Here is a 16,493-nt window from a genome sequence, read left to right as displayed (position 1 = left end):
GTTGGTAGCAAAAGGTTATTCCCAAGTGTCAGGAATTGATTTTGGTGATATTTTTTCTCCTGTTGCCAAGGTAACTTCTATTAGATTACTTTTATCTGCTGTTGCTGCTTTTGATTTTGAGGTAGAATAGATGGATGTGAAGACAACATTTCTTCACGGAGATCTGGAAGAGGAGATCTACATGAAGCAACCTAAAGGTTTTGTAGTGAAGGGTAAGAAATAATTGGTATGAAAGTTAAAGAAGTCTCTGTATGGGTTAAAACAGTCACCAAGGATGTGGTATCAGAAATTTGATACATTTATACGGGGACTTGGCTTCACCAGAAGCAACGCGGATCACTATGTGTATTTTAAATTAATTGGTGACTGTGTTATTTATCTAGTCTTGTATGTGGATGATATGTTGCTAGTTGGAAATGAAAAAGAAATTATCCGAGATTTGAAGGCCCATTTGTCCTCCAAATTCAACATGAAAGATCTTGGTGCTACAAACTATATTTTCGGTATGGAAATTAAAAGATATCGGACAAAGAGAAAGCTCTGGTTAAACTAGAGAAAGTATGTCAAGACAATATTACAGAGGTTTAATATGCAGGATAGTAAACCGGTGAAGGTTCCTATTCTTGTAGGTGTAAAGTTATCTGCTGAATAGTGTCCTAAGACACAAGAAGAGGAAGAGGACATGTCCCGTGTTCCATATGCAAGTGCAGTCGGTAGAATGATGTATGTGATGGTCTGTACTAGACCAAACATTTCACATGCAGTGGGAGTATTGAGCAGGTTTATGTCAAAACCAGGGAAGGAGCACTAGATGACAATGAAGCGGGTTTTCAGGTATTCCAAATTAGATTCTTTCCATGGAGGCAAGAAGAAGGACATGTCGAAAGTAAATTCCTTTCATTGTCACGAGCTGGGACATTTTTCTACAAGGTGTCCACTCAAGAAGGCTAGTAAGAAGCCCTTAGGAGGTGAGGTGCTTGCCCCACAATTCAAACTAGAATTTACGCTCATTGCATGTATGGTGTCCTCAAAAATTGGTAGTGTATAGTACCTGGACAATGGAGCTTCTTTCCACATGCCTGGTAACAAAGATCTCTTCAATAAATTGGAGGAGAAGGATCTCCAAATGCATAGCAAGATGGGTGATGGTGGGAGGTGTAATGCTACCGGGCTTGGTATAGTTACCTTTCAGAGGGATTCAGGTGCTCCCCTCACTTTGGAGATGTTATGTATGTTCCTGGTTTGAAGAAGAACTTGGTATCTATTGCCATGTTGGAGGATAGAGGCTATGATGTGATATTTAGTAAGGGAAAGGAGTTCCTTCATCACATAGCCACGAGATAGGTAAAGAGGATAGGGGTTCGGGTGAAGAATATATACAAGTTAGAGGTAGAATATTGCACTTCCTTGAGCATAAAAGTAGAGAGGGTGCATATTCGATACATCAGTGAGTTGCATCACAGGCGGCTGGGTCACTTTCATCATGGCACTTTGAAAGTTATGCAATTAAATTTCTACCAGTCTTCCCAAAGGTACACTAGAGCAAGTTGACACATGCAAAGGGTGTACTTTGGAAAAATACACCAAGACTTCTTTTCACAAAAAAGATAGTCGAGCATAGGTGATCCTTGATTGAGTCCATTGAGATGTGTGTAGACCATCTTTGAAAGAATCCACGACCAAGCATAGGTATTATGTTATATTTGTTGATGACTTTTCTCGTAAATGTTGGATCTTTTTCATGCAAAAGAAAGATCAGAATTTTACAAAGTTTTGTGAATGTAAAGCATTGGTCAAGAATGATACAGGTACGAAGGTTAAAGCTCTTAGGAGTGATAATGGTCGAGAGTATGTCTCGAATGAGTTTAAAAACTTCCATGCAGCAGAAGGAATTTGATGAGAGTTGATACCACCTCATAACCCACAACAAAATGGGGTGGCTTAAAGGAAGAATAGAAGCATAGTAGGGGTAGCATGAGCGATGTTGCATGATCAGGGCCTACCACTACACTTGTGGGCCAAGGCATGCAACACAATTGTTTATTTACATAATGGAATCCCTCATCGAATTCTTGGGATGATTACACCGGAGGAGGATTTCTCAGGGAAGAGACCAGATGTGGATCACTTTAGGATTTTTGGCTCATCGATCTATTTCCATGTAACCAAAGATGCATGGAAGAAGCTTGATCTAACAATAGAGTTGGTGATATTTGTGGGGTACACTGATACACCTCATAACTATCGGGTGTACCTGTCGACCAACAGGATGATAGTGGTTCGCAGGAATGTAAAATTCATTGAAGAGAAGGCCATGAGATGTTCCCTTTAGATGGATCTTCAAGTACAGGCAGTTGAGGAGCTTTTAGCTCCTAAGGAGGAACCTCAAATTGATGTGGAGAAATCACATGCAGAGGATTGGGGAGTGGAGACACCCACTCAAGAAAATTCTTCCAGAGATGGGAGAAAGTGCACCAGAGAGGCTAGCAGGTTATTGCATGATGCGAGAGAGAATGTGGGATTACCCGCATCATAGCACAGGTAGAGGAGGTGACCTAAGAGGTACACTGGATGCATAGATCTTATGAGTGGATGTGTTGAGACTAAGCCACCCTCTTTTGAGGAAGCAGTGTAGCAAACAGTTTGGGTTGATGCCATGGTTGAGGAGTATGACTCCATTGTTAGGAACAGTGTTTGGGATGTGGTCCTAAGACCAGCAGACAAGTCAGTGGCGATTTCTCGATGGATTTACAAGGTAAAGAAAGCAATGAATGGTAGTGTGGAGAAAAATAAGGCCAGGTTTATGGCACGAGGATTTTCTCAAGTGGGGGGGATTGATTACAATGATACCTTTTCTCCTATTGCAAGGTACTCATCAATCAGATCCATTTTGGCACTGTCAGCACAAATGGGATGGAAGATACATCGTCTAGATTTAAAGAAAGCCTTCCTTAATGGGATGATTGAGGAAGAGGTGTATATTGAGTAGCCTGAAGGTTTTGAGACCTTCGGCCGAGAGTCTCATGTGTGATAACTCTAGTGAGTGTTGTATGGGCTGAAGAAAGCACCCCATGCTTGGCACACCAGGATTGATAGCTATTTCACCAGGTTGGGCTTCACCAAAAGTGAAGCAGATACGAACCTTTACCATATTGTGGTTGAAGGTAAATTGTTGATTATTTTTTTATATGTCGATGATTTGATTCTGATAGATGATGATAAGTTGATCAAGTCTTGCAAAGAGAGTTTGAAATGAAGGAAATGGGGCTCATGCACTACTTTCTGGGCATGGGAAGTATGGAAAGGTGATGAGGAACTTTTTGTCTCTCAGGGAAAGTATGGCAACAAGATACTGGAAAGGTTCCACATGGAGAATAGTAAACCCATGGAGACTCCTCTAGCAAGTAATTGGAGGAAGGAGGATGTTACCTCTAGTGAAGTAATGGAAGATACTATTTACAAGAAGCTTATGGGTTCACTCATGTATTTGATGAACAAATGACTAGACATGTGCTATGAAGTTAATCAACTTAGTCAAGCGATGGTTAAGTCGACCAAAATGTATTGGAAGGCAACCAAGCATGTGTTGAGATACCTCAGAGGCACTACTCAGTATGGATTATGGTACATACGGATAGAGGGAGTGAATGTTAAAGGCTTCACCAACGAATATTGGGTAGGGATTCCATACGATAGGAATATCACATCGAGAGGGATCTTTAGTATTGGTTCAACAACTATTTCTTGGTACAACAGGAAATAGAGATCAATTACACTCAGTTCAACAAAGGCATAGTACATGGTTGCTACTCAAATAGCTTGTGAGGCTATCTGGATGAGGAAAATTCTAGTTGGTTTGTTTGGTTAGTAGATGGATCCAACTATGATTTACTGTGACAATCAAAGTTGTATCAAACTCTGTGAAAATCCAATTTTTCATGATCGGTCCAAGCATATTGATATTTGGTATCATTAACTTCGAGATTATGTGTAGATTAGAATTATCTTGTTGGAGTACATTCCCACAGAGGAGCAGGATGCAAATATTTTTATGAAGGCATTGTCAAGATGCAAATTTGAGTTTCACAAAGATAGGATCGAGGTAGATGATAATTCCTTTCTTGTTAGATCTTAGACTTTTGTGATCAATATTGATAATAAGTTTGTCTTTCAGATTAATCATAGCATATAGATTTGGTAAAAGTTTTGAACCAACTAATGTGGTTCATCCTCAAGAAAAATGGTGAAAAAATCAATCTTCACAAAGGTTTAAATAACAAAGAAGCATCCTTGCCTAGAATTAGTCATTAGGAAAGTAGTCATTATAAACTAGTAGTTAGGAAAAGGTTATTCAAAATTAATTAAGGAGAAATAATATTGAATTATTAATTAATTTATTAATTACAATTTCAATGTTCTTATGTGATAAATTAGTGTTTATAGTGATATAATATAATAAAAAATAAATTAATGCGAAAGGGTTTTATTTATTAATAGTGTATTTTTAATATCATTACTAGTTATAAATTGGTATTCAATAGTTTGAAGAAAACGATATTAATAATAATGTAATTAGATTAATAATGGAATAATTAAGGATAAAATAGAAACTTATAAATAAGTCAAAATGAATACCCAACTATAGTTATACTATAATAATTAGGTCGGAAAAGGAAACAAGGCATCAAGAATGAAGAAAAGGATTGCATGAAAAAAGGTAGAATACAAGAGAGAAAAAGAATATGAAAATAGAAAAATAAAGGGAACAATCAAGAGGAGAGGGCAAGAATATACCTCCTTCTTAATTTCCAACCATCATCCCTATTGAGATTCGTAGAATGCTTCTCAATCTCGAAGGCTTCTCTTAACTTCTGATGATGGAAATGATAAAACCTGGCGATGAATTGGGTATCCTCAATGCATACATTGTGCTTCAAATTCGCAACATGTTCAACTAAGGCTAAGGAAAGAGAGAGGTTGTGCCTAATGCCTGCCACTTGTTCTTGGATTCTTTGGTTTATGGATCGACCAACCTAACCAATGTAAGGAATCCCACATGCGCATGAAATTGAGTAAACCCCTTTCATGTCTTTAGGGTTGATGGGTCTTTAATGGATCTAAGATAATTTCTAATGGTATTAAGGGGCTTGAAAGAGGCAGCAATATTATTCTTTTTAAGAAAGTGAGAACTCATATCTATGGTCCCTTGGATGAAGGGAAGTGACACACTGGAAATATGATCATCACGAGTAGGATTAACATGAGATTCTTTACAAGCTCTTTGGAATTCTCTGAGGTGAGATTTATTGTTGAGAGGGAGTGTTAAAAATAGCAACAAGAAATTCCAATTTAATTTTTCCTTAAATTAAATTGTGAATTAAACTTGTAATTCAATTCTCATAGCAACTCGTAATAGTTAATTAAGTTAAATTGACTTAATTGACTTACAAAATTCAAGTTGGAGGTCTATATAGAGTCATGTAGAGTGATCCCTAAATTTTAGGGGACCAAGTTGAGTTCTTTGGATTTGTAATTAGATAACTCAGTTTAACTGAGTTATAGTCAGCTAGACTAGTTCTAACTATTGGAGGAACTGGGCTCAAGTTGGAGCAACATTATTGGCTAAGTGTTGGCTTGAGTTGGCTTGTGAAGAAGAGAGTTAGGTTGTATTAGTGCAGGAATTATTCAGGATGAACAAGAATTGTATTTTCTTCTCATATCTTTCGGTTAATGCAATATAGATAGTCGGGGTTTTTAGCAGTTTATTTCCCCACAGAAATATTTTGTTATATGCAATTGATATTCTTCCTCTTTATGCTTATTTTTTTCATCGATAATTTTTGGTTTCCACTGAGAAGAGTAGAGTAGATTCTTGTCTTGTGTTTTAGAAAATCACATAAGTTGTTGGATCTATAGGAAAATATACACATGATGTCTGTAACATCTCACACACACCCGAGAAGAACTGGTACAATTGTCTGGATCACCAGACCATCAAGTGTATGATTCTCAATTGTGTGATAATGAGTTGGCATTGATCATGTGAGAAACAACCAAAGAAAAGGGAAATTATCATTCCCTCTTCTTGGTCTGATGCACTGAACAAAGATGAAGGTTGGAACCAAGGTACACCACCCTTTGACCACACTTCTGGAATAAATGTGTTGAAGTCGACAGAAGAGGGCGCGCCAGAGTTAAGGAAATGAGGAATCCTTAATAAAGGAACGAGGGATCATAGTAAAGTGATTAATGGACTGAAACCAGGGATGATGATGGAAAGAAACAAGATAAAAGGAAAATTGTTGACTTCCCTTATCTATGCATAATATATATGGTTTACTTGGCAGTGACTGACTCAATTCTAGAGGGGATGGTTAATTACTCAGACATGGGATTTTTAAAGACAGAGAAGTGTAGTTGGAAGCCAAATATGAGCACAATGGGATGAATGTGACATAAATATGTAAGAAACATTGTAACTGAACTCAAGGGGACTCGGAACAGACTCCATAGATACAAGGGTGACTTATCTTTGATGCTCTGAACAAGGGTGACTCGATGACGTTGGCACATGGGGAGGCACAGGGGTAACCATAAAAACATGAGTAGATGATGGTTACTCATGATGAAAATTGACGCGTGAGTCGACCAATGCAAAGGTAAAGTGGTACTAGAGTACAAGTAGCTCATACAAAGAAATTCAATTTTAATAAGTGGCAAAGTGAGACCTCATGGAAAAATAAAATGGATTCAAGGTGAAGTGTCAAATTACCAAAAACAAAGAGAGACCCATTATATAACTTGGAGAGAGCTTTCCAATGGTGTTGATGGTTTTTTAAAATGAGCTACATTTTGGTCACAATGGGTGATAGAAAAAGTAGGGTTTTTCCTATAAAAGGGCTTCATGCCTCCAAAAGAAAATTCATTTGCATAGTGAGTTGTTGGAGAATATTGGGAGGAGGAGAAGGCCTTAAATCTTGAGGAGATTGTAGTAGACAAACCAACAGTTAGAATCAGGATTTGCAAGTTGGAGGTAGGTAGCCTAAACTTACTCATCAATTTTGGTGGATTAGATTTTCATATTAGGGCTTTAGCTCATTGGGGGAAATCCCTTCTCTTCCTCACATTCAGAGCACACTTTTAAGGGAAAATAATGTGTTCTAGGATGAGAGGAAAAGCATGATGGGGGGTCTCTACTAAGCTGAAGCTTTGAACCAATTTTATGTGCCTTTGAATATGAACTGACAAAACATATTGGTATGTTGTAGGTATGGAAGAGCTAAAGGTGTCATGTTGAGAATGAGATTTAGAAACTCTTTGTGCGAAGATTCAGGACAACCAAGCAGTCAGAGGGGTTTCGACATGGTATGGGGTGCTAAAGTTCTTGGAGAACCCATTGATGAGGGATGGTGAGCCCCTGTTTTTGAGGATTGTGAGCTACTGGGACCCAGATCAAGAGGCCTTCATAGTACAGGGGCACAAGATCGAGATCACTATCTAGGACATATACATTTTGATGAGATTTCCTCCCTTGGGAGTCGTAGGGGAGATACGTCCAGTGCTACCTCATGGGAGGCATACAAAGATTTTGTGGATTGTCATTATGTATTGGGTGTTCGTGAAAAGTGCACAACCATCTATATTATTGACTTAAAGAGGCTGAAGACATGGGTTGCAGCTACAGAAGTGTAGTCATGCCTTTCATCACAACACTCGGGGGAAAATGATTATTTTGGAGAGTGTATTGGCCCAAATGATGTTTTCATTGTTGAAACAACATTTGACACTATACAGGTGATGGACCAATGATAACTGTTCATTTGGGATAGTTGTGTACTCATTCTTCTTTGAGAAGATTGCGACCATCCGACCACATGTACAGATCTATGATGGGGGCCCACAAGAGCCTAGGATATGCCCCTAGGGATAGCTATTGTGAAGAGGTAGAGGAGGGGGAGTCCCAGTGCTGCCTCATGGGAGGCATACAGAGATTTTGTGGATCGTTGTTATGTATTGGGTGTTCGTGAAAAGGGCACAACCATCTATATCAGTGACTTAGAGAGGCTCAAGACACGGGTTGCAGCTATAGAAGTGTAGTCATGCATTTCATCACATTAATGGGGGGGAAATGATGCTTTTGGAGAGTGTATTGGCCCAAATGATGTTTTCGTTGTTGAAACAACATTTGACACTATACAGGTGATGGACCAATTATAACTGTTCATTTGGGATAGTTTTGTACTCATTCTTCTTTGAGAAGATCGCGACCATCCGACCACATGTACAAATCTATGATGGGGGCCCACAGGAGCCTAGGATATGCCCCTAGGGATAACTATTGTGAAGAGGTAGATGAGGGGGAGTCGAACGAGTGTTCTGACCTAAGTTATTTGCACATTGAGACTAGATGTGATTGTACATAGATGATTATCCATATAGTGGAATGAACTATCAGGGACATCTTGACTCACTACCTTTTCCAAGATGAGCATAGGGTCCAGATGGTATGTGAAAGTTTCTATATATTTTATGCTTTAAAGTTTAAGAAATATGTGTATGTGGTATTGATTTCTACATTTGTGGTATGCAGATATAAAATTAGTGAAGATATACAGGACAAGCTGCAATGCCTAGGGCTGAGGATCAGGGTTGTTCGACATGCTACTGACCAGGGTGACAGAGCGCGGATGGCATAAATCAGAAGATCGGTATACAGATGAGTGAATTGTTCTTCCCTCGGAATTGTGAGGTATCATGAGGCACATAGCTATGATCGGTCAAGAAGTTTGAGACTTACAGGCTGGTGAGATAGAGCCATTGGCTTGGGAGCCTCCAGATGATAGTGATTAGGAATAGGGACATGTGAGTCCCCATTTTTGTTTTGTTGTAACATGTGATGAGCATGTCAGATATATTTAGAGTATTGGAATCCAAACACTATATGTTATATATTATGATACGTAATATGGTTATGCATATTTTATGACGATTGTGGTTCACCATTTGTTTATGCTATGGATGTCTTCTTGAATATGCATGTGATAAATGCCAATCTAGAATGTTGTTTGCAATGGTGTCTACATAGTGATTTTGTGCTCTAGGAACATGATTGAATGTAATGAATTCAAATTCACGTGCCAAAAGCTTAACTTGTATATATTTTCTAAATAGGACAAGATTACACACATGATAAACGCAGTCCAATTGCATGACAAGTAGCAAGGAATCGAGACAAACATGAAGGTGAAGGATGCATCGATCAAGGGAATCAACTAACAAACCCATCAAAAAAATCATATTTTACCTAGTTATTGGTGGCAGATCGAATGCATATGTTGTTGGAGTGGACTAACAAATGAAAAGGGGTGAAAAGGGCTCAAGGTGCCAAGGCTAGATTCCTAGAGAAGTGACTTGCACCATTGGCATAACCAATATGAGGTGTAGATGATGGATCCATATGAAAGACACAAGAAGATAATCAATGAGGGAGACAATGATGAAGGGCATTGTTAACACCGTGATGATGAATATCGTCATCGATGAGGAGATAGCGAGGTTATTGATTCGAATACATAGTTGATCATCACAAGGAAGATGGGGGTGAATTTCTGGGCTTTCAAATAGGTGAGGATAATGTTGGATTCCACAACATATTGATCATGGGTTTATTGCAGAAGCAAGTATGCACGATGGTGCATATCATCCCAAGGATAATCAGGGGAGGTCATGGCTTCCATGATATCTTCATGAGAATGAAATATGGGAGAAATGGAGGAAGAGAGACCATGTGATGAAGATGAGGTACCTAAGGCATATTCATGAGAGACAAGGTTCATATATGCATCGTCAATGCTGGGAGACAGATGACTAGTAAATGTGACATCTACCAATGTTAAGACCGAAGTGTTCATCAAATAAGGTTCAATAGAATCACAATATGGGACATCTAGAGAGTCCCAATATATATATTCCATGGATGACAACATGCACAGAATAGGAGCAGCGTTATCCATCATCTTGACATCAAGAAGAGGGATCACGATGGGTGTTTGAGAGACCTCCTACTCTAGCATAGGAGTGGGACCAGAACCCGTTGGTAGATGAGAGGTGGAATCACTACAATTGGCTTCTAATTCGAGAATCACTTGAAGTGTATTACAAAATTCTTCGAGATGGGGACAGTGATGAGAATAATGGTCATAATTATCACACAAAGCACAAGGGTGATTCGTGTGTAAGGATATGTTATTCTTAGTTGACTCGGATAAGGTGACATGGACCTCAGGAATGTTACAATCAAGAAAGGTATCAGAGACTGCATTCTTGATATGAGGGAGTTCAAGACAATTATTGGTGGCATGACCAACAACATCACACAAAGCACATGGAGGAGTAGGCTTTGGTGGCTTAGGAGGAGTTGGAATTGGTTGGGGTACCTTGTCTTTGGTTCCATTTTTCTGGGATTTACACCCTTCGCTAGATGCTTTCAAAACATGAGTAGGTTTCGGTTGAGGTTGCTAAGGAACTAAATCAAATGAAGGGGTAGTAACGATAGGTTGAACAAGGGCAAAATCTATTTTATATTTGAGTTGATTAGGGGGGATGTTGGCGGGAGGGTCAATGTACCAGACTAGGATCCCCAAGGTAATGTTAGGTAAAATCAACGCAACCATGACAGGTGTAGAATAAAACATAAGGGGTGGAAATAAGAATGATATATAACCAGAAGGGTAATGACCTAGGGTAACTGCTTCGAGATGGTTAAGACCTGGGGGAACAGTTCTGGGCTGAAAAGGACGACTGATATCAATAGAAGGAAGAGGACCTTGAGGAGTAATACCTGAAGGCTGGGTTGAGTTGGGAACAACAATTTTTAGAGGTGTTTGATGTTGTGAAGACGTACCTGACCGCTTGCGAGTATCCCATGGCACTTGAAGCATGCAAACACTGGATGATATAGGCTCAAAAAGAGTAGGCAGTGGACCATAATAAGCACCAAGAAAGGTGGAATCTTTGTAGACTCCAAGAGAGACATTGGTGAGGGATGAGACAATATTATTTCCATTCATCAATGAGATAGTGGACTAAGGTGAAGTCTGAGACTTAGGATCATAGTACGTTAGTTGATCGATAGTGATGATCTTTCCATTATGAGGGAAGCACATCTTATAGAAAATCACAGATGCGACAAATCACATAGCATAAGTTTAACTACGACCCAAGAGGATTTTATAATATAATGGGGCATCAATGATCTTGATGTCAATAGAGATAGTATTGCCAGTAAAAATGATAGGATAGTTGCAATATAAGCCATGGGGATGAGAGGAATGACCATCCCAAACACAGAGGGTGATGGTGGAAGGGGATAGGTCAAGTGAACCAAGTTGCTTCCAAACACTAGCGACCATCACATAGGTGGAGGAGCCTTTGTCTACAATACACCACTAGGTAGTGGTGTTTATTATTAAGAGTGGTATTTGAAATGAAACAGATGAAGGAAGGGGGTATTTTCTGATTTTTCCATGTCAAAGACAATCATACAATCATCAGAAGGATCCACAATTCCCAAAGTAGAGATTAGATCTTTCCGTTGGGATGGGAATGTCTGGATGACTTCCAGCGTTGACATGGTAGCAGGAGATTGCACCAAGTCATCTACTATGATTTAGGTATGGGCATATTTAGTGCAAGTAGCGTTTCGATGTAATGGAATTTTGGTGAACTTGGGGATAACCTATACCTTAAGTAGAGGGATATGTAAGGTACCATTTCATGATGACATAGCCTCGGTGGAAACTTGGAGTTGGGACTCATTCGTTGACTTAGAAGTTGGCTTGTCATATTGGCACGAATGACTTTGAAGGTTGACTTGTTCGATGTTGACTTCATTAGAATTCATCATAAGAATCTAATAATCATTGTGACCAGATGATGGGGGTTGGGGCGCTGCATGACCTTGTGTAGGTTGAGCAACAATATGTCCTTAGTGGTGAAAATGATTGGTAACCACAACCAGTTGAGTTGAATCAGTAAGATGAGAAGGAGCTATCAGATGTTGTCCTCTAGAAGTAGATGCTTGAGCTTCCCATACTTGATGCATCTAAGGTAAAATGGGACACTCATGAGTATAATGGTCATATACGCCGCACCAGGCACATGTTTTTTTCATACAAGGAGCCTTATTTTGTTTGGGTTGTCCACCCTGTTGCTGGGTTGCAGGATTAGGCAAGTTTCCCTGAGGTTCATTAGGTGGTGGACCCTGGTTACCCTAATTACCATGAGATTGTTGGTTCTGGTTACCTTTCCCCTTGTTCTATTTCTTAAGGTTGGGGGGATTGGTTGTGCTCTGTTGAGAATACACTTGACCTTGTGGGGGAGTTTGGTGTTGTGGTAGAGGTGGAGGAGCAATGGGGGACTTGGGCACTAGTGTTAACAGGGTGGGAGCGTTAAACGATGCATAAATATAGCAAGGATATAGGGTAACATTAGGATATACAGGTGGAGAAATAGCTAGCATTGACATCTTCTAATGCAGATGGGGATATGCATATGATGTGCAGGGACCTGGATAAGAGTTTCCATGTGAAATAATGGGGGAGGGGATAGAGGTAAGAGGAACTAGTCCCCCCTTTGATTGACCATAACTCATAGGAGGTGAAGCATATGGTTGAAGTCAAGGGTGTGAAATGGATCCAGTGACACCATCAGTGACATGAGATTCCCTAGATGCATTAACAGTTCCAGAACGAGGCAAATCGGGAATGCTAATATAAACATATCCTGATTGGGCATAAATCAGGTCAAATTTCAAGACTACTTGGAGTGCATATTCCTCAAATTGGGGGAAGTGAGAAGTGAGATATTTAGCAATGGGGGTAAAAAGTGATCTAAGGAACCAATCCATATAAACGTGGTCTTTGAATTCAGGAGCTTTACATATTCTCCCCCTTCTACGGCATTCTTGAACATGGTCAGATAGGTGAGTGGTAGAAGTTTGACAGAAAGAAGTCAATAGTTTGGTACCAATGTCATAATGGAGAGGTAACTAGAAATTGGATAGAAATTCTTTTGCGGGAGCCACGAAAGTGGAATGAGTGGCCCTGGGTTGATCAACATACCACTTAGAAGTAGCTCCACTATGAGTGTGTTGGAAAAGGAGAAGATGAATGGAGTCTTCAATGATAGAGTTGGATGAACAACACATATGGAATGAGCGAACATGATTTGTGGGATATTCTCCAAGATTACCTTTGAACTTGGGTATGTCGAAAGGAATCTTGGTAGGCATAGATGGCCCATTGGGTTCATGGAGAAGAAAGTCATTAATGAGCTAGATGAAACCAGGGAGACTTAAACCAACCATAAAAGGAAGAAATGGAGTAGGAGTGACTATACCGGTGGAGGTTCCATTCGTGGGGTTACCCTGGTTAGTACCTAGGTGGTACCTTGGTTTCTTGCACCTGTGTTGGTGCCTAACATGGTGAGGGTATGGGGTTGAGAAGACATAGAATCAAAGGAAGAACTAGAAGAATCAGTAGAACTAGATTTAGAATGAGGACTTGACGGAGGACTAGGCGGGTGAACTCTAACTTGATAGGGAGGAGTAATATGTCCTAATGGAAACTAAGGGCAAAGGCCTCGAATTATTCATGAAAAACGCCTAGGGGGTGCAAAGATGTCAAGATAGAGATGAATCGAAGGATTAAATGGCTATAGGAGAAAAAGAGTAATAAACAGAAAGAAAACACCTAGTGCAATGGTGCCAAGTGTAAACTAACTATATTCATATGCTACTGTAATAGAAGAAAGCAAGTCCTATCAAAGAAAAATACCTCTAGCCTATAGGTGGTATAAATCCTCAAATAATCCTAAATCTATTGTTTCAGATGGCCTTCCAAAGAAATTATTATTTAACGTAATCTAATCCCCATAAGCAGAGTTGTCTAGAGAAAGGTAGGATACATAACCAACTACTTCCCACATCCAGTCCTATAGGGTGTTTTCCTAAGATTGGTCAGTACGGTTACCTTCGTCCCATGGGGTTGGTCATGTCTTGAGCTTTTTGATGACTAACCATCACAAAGGATTCCCTGCCACGGGTTGGGTAGCACTGAGAAGAACCACTCACACGATGGCCTAGCCTAACCCCCTCTTAATTGGGTTTCTGATGCACTCCAACTTTAGACCGTGGGATGGTGAAGGATTTTAAGCTCCCTAATATGTCAACTTCTATGTCTTAATGTAATTGATCGATGGGTGTTATTGGAAGCCTATCCCACTAATCCTACACCTAAACTACAAAGATTGTTTGGTCTTGGTGCCCAAGTGGGCTTAATCTATGTGTGTTGAATTATTAAGGTATATTGTTTCAAGTCTAGGCTTGGCGGCGTTAACCAAGCTCATGTTCGCTTAGGGTGTGAGGGTGTGAAAATCATGTGTTGAGTGGATGAGTTAATTGAGCATGTTTTATGATTCCACGTGTTGCTAAAAGTAAAGTGATAAAATACTCTAAATAATGTTGAAAAGAACAAAAAAAAATCAATAAATCAATCACACAAAACCCCACCCAAAAAAGGCTATCAAGGAGCTTAGAAATAGAAGGTAAACAAGCTATCTCTTACAGGACCTTTAACAAGTAAATGAACACAGCAAGATTGCGGAATTTTGAACTGGAATTTTTATTATCCGGATGCAGATATTACATAAGAAAATCTCCTTACAGAGATTGACTGTCTAAGCATTCACCGGACTTTCTACCGTTCTCAAGGAACAAGTATTACCGGAAGCTCCTGGCAATAGATAGGCTCTGCCTCAGAGATTACAGACAAACTCTCAGACTTTCCTAATGGTTCAGCCACTTTAGGTTCTCACCAGTGCCGAACACACTGATGCGCAGGCTTCCAAACCAGACTCTAAGACTTAGAAAACTCTTCGTGATGCAAGCAGATCAGACACAAATGTCCGCAGATGCAGAGCAGGAAAAGTTTATGACTCTAAACTCTCTCGACCCGAATGAGTCTTACTTCGCAGCTAGCTCTTATTTATAAGCTGGAAGGGAACAAACATTCATGAGTGCGCTATGTACAGACTGATGACTCAAAGACACAAGTACTTAGACAGATCTGAATAGATCGCCGAAAGTAAGATTCGGGCATAGGACACTATCGTCCTATGTTATCTCGTCCCTACTCTTTATCAGAGAGCCTGAGGCATGTGGGGACCGAATCTTAGTACCAAATGAACTATTTACACAGAGGAAATTCATTAGTGAACCCTCGAAAGACTTAACATGTCATAAAATATTAGATTTGCAAAATCCATGATTTGTACAAAGTGGAGATTCCAGAGCGAGGGAATCCACGAAAGCTCGTCCAGCACCATAGTCGGCCAGAAAGACGTCACTCAATCCATAGTATAGTATTCTATCTGCGGATGTGTATAATGCTGATATCTGAATCTTTCAATCAGAGAATTATTGAAGTATTGTACTCTTATTTCTTTCTCTGATTCCCACATCTGTGAAATATTTTGGTTGGGCGGTTCCAAAAAGTTGATAGGTTGGAAAGGATTTGATGCGATATCAACCTGATGGTGGAAATCTTCATAATTAGTACTATGAGATATCATCCTTGCCTTGTACTGGTTTGTAACAAACCATCTGATGTGACCACAGCGTCTGATTGCTTGTAGAAAAGATAAATCACTGATGTCGGCAACATTTTCAATATCTTTGTATACAATTCCATTCAAATGGGCAAACGGTTCACTGAAACCAGGGATTTTAAGCATTTGGAGTGTATAGGGTTTGATGATTAGAGCTGAAAGACCATATATCTGCCACCACTCAATGAACCATTCTGGTGTAGGATCTTATTGTTCCAAAGCTTCTGCTGTCATGCCTTCAAATAAAAATGAGGACTGTATAGAATAAAATAAATTAGCTGAGCAATTTTGAAGATTCATAGCTGTATAGAAACATTCCTTTTGTCTGTCAGGGTCATAATTTTCTCTGTGGAGAGGATTATCAAATCTTCTCAGTGTGATGTGGTAGCTTGTTATCCGTTCATCATCCTCATCATCTCTCTCAAGAGTATAGTGTATGTTGCCAATGTATTCCAAATAGTCCAGAGCATCTACTGCTTCTTGATTCATTTCGTCTTGCATTGTTTCTGTCCATAAGTAAGGAATATCTTCTCTATGTCTAATTTCTTTGATTGGGTACCAATCTACATCATGGATAAGTACTGGAGTTTCAAGCATATAACTTACCCAACCATTTGGTGTTTCTATTTCAACAGTGCTTTCCCTTCTCCTGATAAAATTGCAATCCAAACTCAAAATTGAATGTTCTGACAGAAATTCTCTACTCAGCATATCTGCGAAATTGTTCTTATCGCCTTTAACAAATTCTACATCAAAATTGTACTGGCTTAACTGCATGATCCACCTGACCATAGAAGCATCCTCAAAATCACATTTATGAATTGCAA

The 16,493-nt window shown here is 39.5% G+C and overlaps 1 protein-coding gene across 1 annotated transcript in view; it reads right to left on the bottom strand.

Moving 5' to 3' along the window:
- Nucleotides 1-15,792, bottom strand: part of LOC149216324 (eukaryotic translation initiation factor 3 subunit B-like) — a 147,583-nt gene extending 131,791 nt beyond the window's left edge. The window contains exon 1 of the mRNA XM_089389908.1: nt 15,589-15,792. Coding sequence (XP_089246034.1) covers nt 15,589-15,792 — 204 coding nt within the window. The remainder of the gene's footprint in view (nt 1-15,588) is intronic.
- Between the last annotated feature and the right edge of the window lie 701 nt (nt 15,793-16,493).

The sequence above is a fragment of the Pinus tabuliformis genome, chromosome 1_1, assembly GCF_031772625.1.
Source record: "Pinus tabuliformis cultivar Carrire ecotype Pingquan chromosome 1_1, CPIR1, whole genome shotgun sequence".
NCBI classification, from domain to species: domain Eukaryota; kingdom Viridiplantae; phylum Streptophyta; class Pinopsida; order Pinales; family Pinaceae; genus Pinus; species Pinus tabuliformis.
This window is presented reverse-complemented; position numbering and strand designations above follow the sequence as displayed.